The sequence below is a fragment of the Salmo salar genome, chromosome ssa23 (genome assembly GCF_905237065.1).
Source record: "Salmo salar chromosome ssa23, Ssal_v3.1, whole genome shotgun sequence".
In the NCBI taxonomy this organism is placed as follows: domain Eukaryota; kingdom Metazoa; phylum Chordata; class Actinopteri; order Salmoniformes; family Salmonidae; genus Salmo; species Salmo salar.
The window spans coordinates 21,437,106-21,445,354 of NC_059464.1; the positions used below are offsets into that span (position 1 = coordinate 21,437,106).

At 45.4% G+C, this 8,249-nt stretch overlaps 3 protein-coding genes across 3 annotated transcripts in view; 1 reads left to right on the forward strand and 2 right to left on the reverse strand.

The window, feature by feature from the left end:
* Window positions 1-2,957, forward strand: part of LOC106584104 (protein furry homolog-like) — a 70,384-nt gene extending 67,427 nt beyond the window's left edge. Inside the window, 2 exon segments of the mRNA XM_014168954.2 lie at window positions 693-886; window positions 1,008-2,957. Of these exon segments, the coding sequence (XP_014024429.1) occupies window positions 693-886; window positions 1,008-1,242 (429 nt within the window). The 3' untranslated portion in view covers window positions 1,243-2,957.
* Window positions 2,958-3,335: 378 nt separating this feature from the next.
* On the reverse strand, window positions 3,336-4,892 carry LOC106584106 (zygote arrest protein 1). Its single transcript, XM_014168968.2, has 4 exons — window positions 4,076-4,892; window positions 3,838-3,930; window positions 3,685-3,759; window positions 3,336-3,574 (listed from the first exon to the last, which is right to left on the reverse strand). Exons 1-4 carry the CDS (start codon window positions 4,763-4,765, stop codon window positions 3,431-3,433), a joined length of 1,002 nt encoding a protein of 333 aa, XP_014024443.1. The 5' UTR covers window positions 4,766-4,892; the 3' UTR covers window positions 3,336-3,430.
* A 24-nt stretch (window positions 4,893-4,916) lies between these two features.
* LOC106584105 (sodium/bile acid cotransporter 4) lies at window positions 4,917-8,249 on the reverse strand. Its single transcript, XM_014168967.2, is given in 4 exon segments — window positions 4,917-5,823; window positions 5,825-6,094; window positions 6,876-7,086; window positions 7,580-8,249. Coding segments are annotated over 4 exon segments (1,287 nt in total). The 5' UTR covers window positions 8,128-8,249; the 3' UTR covers window positions 4,917-5,565.

The window sequence follows — 8,249 nt, forward strand, 5'->3', positions numbered from 1 at the left end:
TGTATATACACTGAGTGTACAAAACATTAGGAACACCCGCTCTTTCCATGAGACTGACCAGGTAAATTTAAGTTAAAGCTATGATCCCTTATTGATGTCACCTTGTAAATCCACTTCAATCAGTGTAGATGAAGGGGAGGAGACAGGTTAAATGATTTTTTTAAGCCTTGAGACAATTGAGACATGGATTGTGTGTGCCTGCCATTCAGTGGGTGAACGAGCAAGCTTATGCTTTTTGGAATGAAAGATACTGTAACGGCAAAAGTCGATCTGTAAAGTCATGAGCCATTTTTGTAGATGACGATGTACAAATGTGCCCTGGAGAAAAGATATAAACATTCTCCAAGATACCTCCATGTATATGCTCTTTCTCTCACGCGCACGATTTTGCCGACCAGACATACAAGCACTCAGACATAGTGACAGTCAGGCACTCTCTCAGTCCCTATCTAGATGTTCTGCTGCTGTCTAGCCCTGCTGTCTCATGGTTTTTTACTGGAGATAAATCTCATTAAATCCCCTGAATGAGAGTGAATCATTTCTCACATGGAGAGATGAGGTCAGATTTTTCAATTAATCACATCAATACTAATTGCATTGCTTCATTGACTTTCTAGACAAGTCTTGCACGTGCTCAAATACACGTGAGATTATCTCTGTGGTTATCTGACCTTTTTGGGTGTGTCTCCAAGGTGACCAACATGTCAGAGGAGCTGGCCATCCTTGAGAGCTGTTTGAAGCAGGTGGAGTCGGGGGTTGATGGACAGGAGGATGTGGGCGTGTCGGATGCCTCCCAGACCAGTACGGAGACAGCCATCCAATCACTGATTGAGACCCTGAGAGCCAGAGACTTCGGCTCTGCCCTCACACAGGTCAAAACCTTCAGGTAAAGAAACGAAGGACAACATCTTTTCTACCCTACATCTATTCCTCAATGTATAGACTACACAGGCATGCGTCAAGTCTTCTGTCCTGATGCTCTCTTCCTCCTCTCTCTCCTCCACTAGGTCTCTGTGGCCTAACGACATCTTTGGGAACGAGTCAGACGACGCGGTCCAGACTCTCCTGCACATCTACTTCCGTCACCAGACGCTGGGCCAGACAGGCTGCCTGGCCGTGGTGGGGCCCAGCAGGGACCTGTCCCAGGCCAGCGGGCGCCTCATGGAGCTCAACCTGCAGATCAGAGAGGCTCTGAGCCAGGCCCAGGCCCCCCAGACCACAGTGGTCAGCACTGGACTGTGAGCCTTCAGGCCCAAAGACTGGACTGGACTAGTCTAGACTGGACTGCAGTAGACCTCTCCTGTACCACCCACAGCTTCCATCTGCTCTGGAGGCTGGGGAGACAGGGACGTGTGTCAGGGGAGGACAGAAGAGACTCCACCTAATAAGGGCTAAAGGATGTGTGGGAATAACTGTGACTCATATTAATATATATTACATATATAAAATACTTTAAAAGCTCGTATCTGTTTTCCCAGAATAAGCCACCTTGCCAAATTCAGCTGCAATAAGTCGGGGTATTATGTGACTGGTGAAGACTGGGCCAGGAGCGAGAAGTAGGAAGGCGACAATGGGGATGATGATGCTAAACTGGAAGCGTTTTGGCGGAAATTACCTGATGGGTCTCCCATATTGGCCAGTTGCCTCCTCAGCCCCTCTCAGGAGACTGGTTGGGGTTTGAGGTTCGGTCAGGGAGATGTGGTGTTATTCTTGTAGCAGAAGAGTTGGAGCATGGGCTCCTTGGGAGTCGGTCCGGAAGGAAACCGGGTGGCTTTGTGAGAGGACAGGGCAGTCCTTGTCAAGATTCATAAACAAACACAAAAACAAAGAAAAAAATATAATAGTTTTCAAAAGCATGCTTGAAAGAGAGAAGCACTGCAATAATATTTTTTGAGAAATGTACTATTTTTTATTAGAGCTAACATCCTAGGTTGTAAATGTTAGGGTATTTAACGTGTAATTGTAACTCTAGGGGAGCTGTCTCCCCCCCCCTTAGGGACTGGAAAAAGATAAATGGATCTGTTTATTGACCTGCGTTGGAGACTAGCATCATCTTCAGCAGGTCTTCTAATGAAACTCACTCTGTAACCAAATAAGTAGCTACCTGTAGACTTTAGGCTGTGTGGTGTACATTTAATATTCTTGTATACACAAATGCATATAATTGCACAGAAGTGCAGACTGGCTACAACTCATTATGTAAACATCTAACTTATTTTACTCTGTATATATTTTAGAAAATGTAGTGTAAAACCAGTATTTTCCCCTTGTACTTTTGTTGCACTGTTAATCCGAATAGGATGTATGAAGCTAATGCGAGAAAGATGGCTGATATTGAGTAACTAATGACCCGCTCCACTATTATAATCCTTTCACACGAACTTTAACATTTCCCAAAGATTGGCCTGCCTGGTGGGGATTGTGGCTCAGAGTCAATTTGAACTGGTTAAAGGCGCTAGCTAGCGTAGATTCTGCTTCCTGTTGGACTGCCACAGCCCAACCAAGCCCAGTCCTATGCATTCCTTTTCTCCACTGTGATCTCCATGTTGGCCCTGTACCCCGGAACAGGCTCCTCTAAGAAGACTTATGAGGGGAAACTGAGGCCTGTGTTTGTCCATGTTGGCTGCGCACAGCTGCACTGATGGTGTGCCACGGCCCTGTGTTCTGAGGGGAAACTGCTGCCATTAAGGCTCTGCTTTTGCTTCTGAAAAGGCACTGCTTGCTGCGTGCCAAACATGAACTTGATGTCTGAAAGTGTTGCAGGAAACTTGTCATGGCACATTGTAAACGATCACTGTACTCATTCCTCAGAGAACTTGTCTGTTGCATTTGAATGCTGATCTTAGTTATTTAACAGATATTTACCTGAAATTGTTTATTGTAGGGATGCATTACCAATATACTTTTGTCATCACATACCAAGCCTTCTCTCTGGATAAATAAAAACTTGATATGAATTTCTCTGCTGTTATTCAGTTAAAGGCCCATTGCAGACAGAACATGTTATTTCCACACATTTAAAAGTCAAACCTCTGACTGCAAGTTCAGGTTAATTAGACCAGACAGTTTTAGCAAAATTATTGCTTAACTTGACCAATTTGGTGTGCATTGAACTATGCTGCTGAGCTCAATGGCTGACATACTACTACAAGCTTGCGCCACTGACCGTCACATGCATAGTGATTAGCATTTAACCACTGACAAGCCATCCTAGACAGGGAGAGAAGAATGCCACAGAATGTAGACTGCTTGGTATTGCCACTTTATTTCACATTCAGAAGTGTTTTCCTGCAATCACTATCATAATGAAAATAAAAGGCATAACAGAAAATAATGAAATCCAAAAGTATTCTCCATCCCAGAGCCTCATTAAATGTGCACAGGGGCTTCTCTGGGCTGCAGGACTTAGATGTTCATGTGCAGGTTCCTGCTAGATGATGTATTTGAAACTGAAGGTGCGGTCACAGGAGAGCCGCTTGCCCTTGCACCTGCCACACAGATCCTGTCTGTGGGGGCGTTTGGGGTCAATGTGGCGAGGGGTCACTTCGCACACGCAGCGCGACTTGTTGCAAGTCTGTGGAGACAGAGGACAAGGTTAAGTGGAGGACCCAAGTTTAGTGTCAAGTCATGGTTTAACCTGTTGGTTTGTGAGTTTAACAATGTACAGAGGCCTAGATCCTTAACCTGGCATGTGATGTCCTCCACCCGGTAAGGATTGAAGGACTTCTGGCAGGTTCTACAGAACTGCTTGAAGTAGACCTGAAACAGAGACGGCACTTGATAAGAGGCACTAACACTAGTCATATGTCAGGGATTGAATGGACCAGCTTACTATACCTTACTCGTTCCTTGGACGCACCAAACGTATGCGCTCTCCCAACGCAGGTTGCAGTCTCTGCAGTGATAGTACCCATACTTCTGCTCCAGAAACTAGGAAGGCATTGAGTCTAGTCAGAATGCGAATTACATAGAGCATCTTGTACACAGCCACTTATACAATTACTCACAAGTCAAATGTTTATTTTGGGTCTTTCAGACTGACCGAATAAACGTATTGTCAGCGCTTGGGGCTCACCTGAAACCTCACGCGGGTCTTGACTTCCGATCCATCCTGATCGGCTTTGACATCCTCGGTCGTAACTGACCGGTCAGTCTTCTTACTAGTTTTTTTACCTGGCCCAGTCTTTTCGTCCTTTGCCTTTTCTGTTTTGTCCTCTGTAGACTTTTCGCCTTTGTTCTTTTTCCCGGCCTTCACGGTTTCAGGTGGGTCGCCGGTCGGTGCTTCACTCGGTCCCCCTTTGTCGTCTTCCAGAAAATATGCAAGTCTCCTAGAAGCGACAGGCGAGTAGACCGCCAGTGTGCGAGGGTAGAGCACGCCTCCCACCGAGCTGCCTGGACTACCGGCAGGGCTACCGGGTGTCTGGGCCTCCTGTTTCCTCTTGCGCAAAGCGTCTCGCTTTCCGGTCATGAGAGTCCTTGGGCCGAGGGAGCACTGCACGGAGACATCCTTCTTCGGGTTGACCTGCACAGCGACATCTTTGGTATTTGCTTTCCGTAGCCTCGGTGTAAGATTGGGGTTTATTTGAGACAAGATGGATTTAAGTTGCGCGCGCTGGTGGTTATCAAAATAGTCCTCTGTAGCCACATAGTTGGCCAAATAATTGTTTCTCCAGCCCGCACCTTTTGGTTTGGGATACCTGCCAGAATAAGGGTTGTAAGATGAATAGAAATAACTGTCGATCGACTCGTCTACATATGTAGCCATTTTTCCTCAGCCAACTTGGGTTATTTGGTTTACCAATTTAAATAGATTGACGAGACACGATTTCATTAATTGTACGCAGGTGTGGCAGTCCTCCTAAATTGGCCTCCAAGACCAATCCGCAAATATAACGGAACTGCGCAAGATTACAGAATGCAGAAGTGTCAGTAGATGTTTTATTTTTCCTATATCATATATATTTTAATATACATTGATAAACATATACACAATTGTATATTTTACAGACGGGTTGTCATCGTACATATATGGTGATATGGAGTAGTTAGGTTTTGTTGAAGAATTGTACTGCATGATTTTTCTTCTTCAACTGAAACTATAGGCACCAAAACATGTACCCTTGAACTTGAATACTTGCTTTGAATGCAAAACAATCATTGACAATGTTAGCTATGTAGCTCATGATCATGTTTGACTTTACAAGCAAGTGACATGATACATTTGGCAAACCGCTGTTGTCCTGCATCAGTAATGGGAGAGTGGATGAATATATTTTATGAAATCCATTTTCACAGCCATTTTGATTCATACAAAAAAAATGTTGAAGTAAGCTCAGATATGCTTTTTTTTTTACTTCTATGAACCTGTTCATCATTTTTTTTCATGGTCTTATGAATTGCTTCAAATATATTTTGTAACATTCTCTCCCTTCATAAATAGTTGCAGTCTTCTGTCCTGTCATGAGACACTCCTGCAGGATTGTTTTTGATAGTGATGTCATGAGCGGACCTGAATGTCTTTATGCGCCACTCCACCGATGGTGGGCCGTCATCGTCTCATGCGCACTAAACAGGAGTAGAGTCCGGACAAGGCTCCAGCATGATGAGATTTGGGTCACTCGTGATCACCGCCCCATAAGAAGTGTCAAAACCCATATCCTCGTCTTCAAACCTATTATATCCAATCTCCCTGTTGCCCCCTGGTGGGTTTGTGTCTGGTTTGTGCAGAACCTCTTTCCTGTACATCCGGTAGGCCAGGATGACGATGCCGGCCTCGGCTGCCTGGAAGAGGGCGTAGAGCAGAGGGAACATATACATGCACCCCCATCAGCTGTGGTGGGAAGGCCATCTTCAGGATGGCTGTGCAGAGCTGCACGTTCTGGCACCCGGTCTCTAGGGACACGGTCCTGCGGCTGTTGGGCGGTAGGTCGAAGAGGGTGGCCAGGCCGTAGCCTGCAGCGTAGCCACATGCAGGCATCAGGACAGCCACCACATAGACAGAAGGAGGGATGGTGGCCAGCAGCTCTGGCCCCAATATGGCCGCCGTCATGATGAACAGCATCACCAGGGTCACCAGCAGAGACCACAGAGACACCTGGGGAAACAAACAGCACGGAATCAACAAAGGATTTATGACATCGGCATTCTCTACATCCAGATAGTTTTAGGAGGGTGGAGGGAAGAAACAATGGATGCATTTTCAGGATATTCAAACAGAACCAGTATTATTAAGCAGCAAGGAAAAGCCACAAGTGAGCATGGTCCACTTGAATCGATGTTATTTCTTGCATCCCTTCCCCTCTGTGGATCTATCATCCAGTTCTATGACTCTGTCACACATCTCGTGCCCCTCCCTCTCCTGTCTGAGCTGCCTTTTAGATACATTCATCTGAAAGGGAGGGGCCGAGGGGCTCTCCCTGACAGTACTCTGCCTCTGAGGTCACTGTGCAATGTGGGCAGGCTTTGTCGCCACTAAAAGCTAGACATAAAAAATGACTCAATGGGTACAATGTCACACTCGTGATTACAAAGTCAAAAGATCCACAAATGACTTTTACAAAAATGTTGATTTATTTTACTTGCAAAACTACCCTGTTTAATCATAAAATGTACTATTTTAGTCTTGTTAATGTGACACTTAGAATCAGGAAATAATGTAGGTAATTCTACATATGTATTCTTTATATAGTACCTAGATCTAATACATTTTATTGATGAATTTCGTGTAATGTCATATTTCTAAACTAAACTATAAAAAGGAGAAGGGCAAAGGAATATAACAAAACAGCTTTTCACTAGCTGTCTAAAGTATGTGCCAAGTGCTCTCAATCTCACAATGAACCAGTCAACCCGTCTCCAAACCTTCCTCTATAGACCTTTAAAACGATGTCCGCAGCTCGGTTGTAGCGGTACCGGAGCAAGACCCCCAGGCCGATGGGGATGAGAGTGCTACAGAGGGTGAGGATGATCGCGCCGAACGGCATCAGGTTGACCACCGGGGTGTTGATCCAGGCGCGGCTGTATATCCACAGACACAGAGGCATCAGAACCAGCGCTAGGACCGTGGATGAAATGGTCATGATGATGCTGAAAAGATAAAGACAAAAGTGTATCACACCGTCACATGAACTTTATTCGAGTCCCCAAAAGCAGAGTGACCAGTACATTAATATTACTTTTTAGAATGGTGGACGAATATTAAGTGATGGATCCTCAAATAATGACATCGTGTTCTATTTAATAAATTAAGATGTGTTCAAATCAATCTGTTTTGACAATTTGGACCACAAGTCCCAACAGTAGGCTATGCTGGAGATACGACCGTGCGTAAAATTCCATTTTAATTGTCATGCGTAAAACTCTACCAATATGCGTAAAATCCAAGTAATAGGCTACGTGTGTCTAAACTTCGAGTTATAGGCATCGTGAATAAAGTGCAATATCGGACAATGTATCAATTAATATAGGTTTAGGTTTCCATTCATCCAAGTAGGCTATAAATTGAGATCTTTTTATTTGAGGTACATTTTATAGTCCACTTGGAAAGGTGGGAGGTAGTTGTATTCGTTCCTTTAGTTACCTCAGATTCATCTCCCCGTTCACTAATAACGACATGATGTTGGATAGGTTTCCTCCTGGACAGCAGCCACACAGTAGCACGGCCATAGCCGCCACATCGTCGAGAGAGAATGCCAAAGCAAGCAGGAAGGCGACCAGGGGCATGATAACAAACTGGCACACTATCGCCAGCAGAATCCCGATGGGTCTGCGGATATGTTCCCCAAGCTGGCTCACATCTACCGTACACCCTAGGCCCAGCATGGTGAAGCACAGGACAATCCCTACAAACACATTGATTCCGTGATTTAGCGGGGAATCCCAAAAAGCAATCACCAAGTGAGCGGGTTCCGTCGGTGGCAGTTTAGCCCGAAGCCCAGCAGCAAACGCAGTCCTTAGAGTGTTGACTTTCAGAGATACCGGGTCGTTCGTTACGCGTAATTCTGTCATGGCGAGCTCATCTGTGAAGCCTTCGTAGAGTCGGGAGATGGTGTCATTCATGGTGAAGTTGAGGAATTCTGTTAGGCCAGCAGTTGGAACATCAGTGACCACCACGCTTGAGTTCTCCATCGCCTTACCAGGGTACAGATGCTCTCCACAGTCGGTGTCCACCTGAAGGTGTCAGTGCGTGAACGGTGGTCCCCTAGCGGTGCATCGTCTTTGCGCGCTGTAACCAATGACAGAGGAATAAA

Coding starts and splice junctions, on each gene's coding strand:
- LOC106584106 (XM_014168968.2), bottom strand. CDS start 4,765: ATGGCTACATATGTAGACGAGTCGATCGACAGTTATTTCTATTCATCT. Junction 3,931..4,075: donor AGACCCGCGTGAGGTTTCAG/GTGAGCCCCAAG, acceptor ATGCCTTCCTAG/TTTCTGGAGCAGAAGTATGG. Junction 3,760..3,837: donor GCGTCCAAGGAACGAGTAAG/GTATAGTAAGCT, acceptor TCTCTGTTTCAG/GTCTACTTCAAGCAGTTCTG.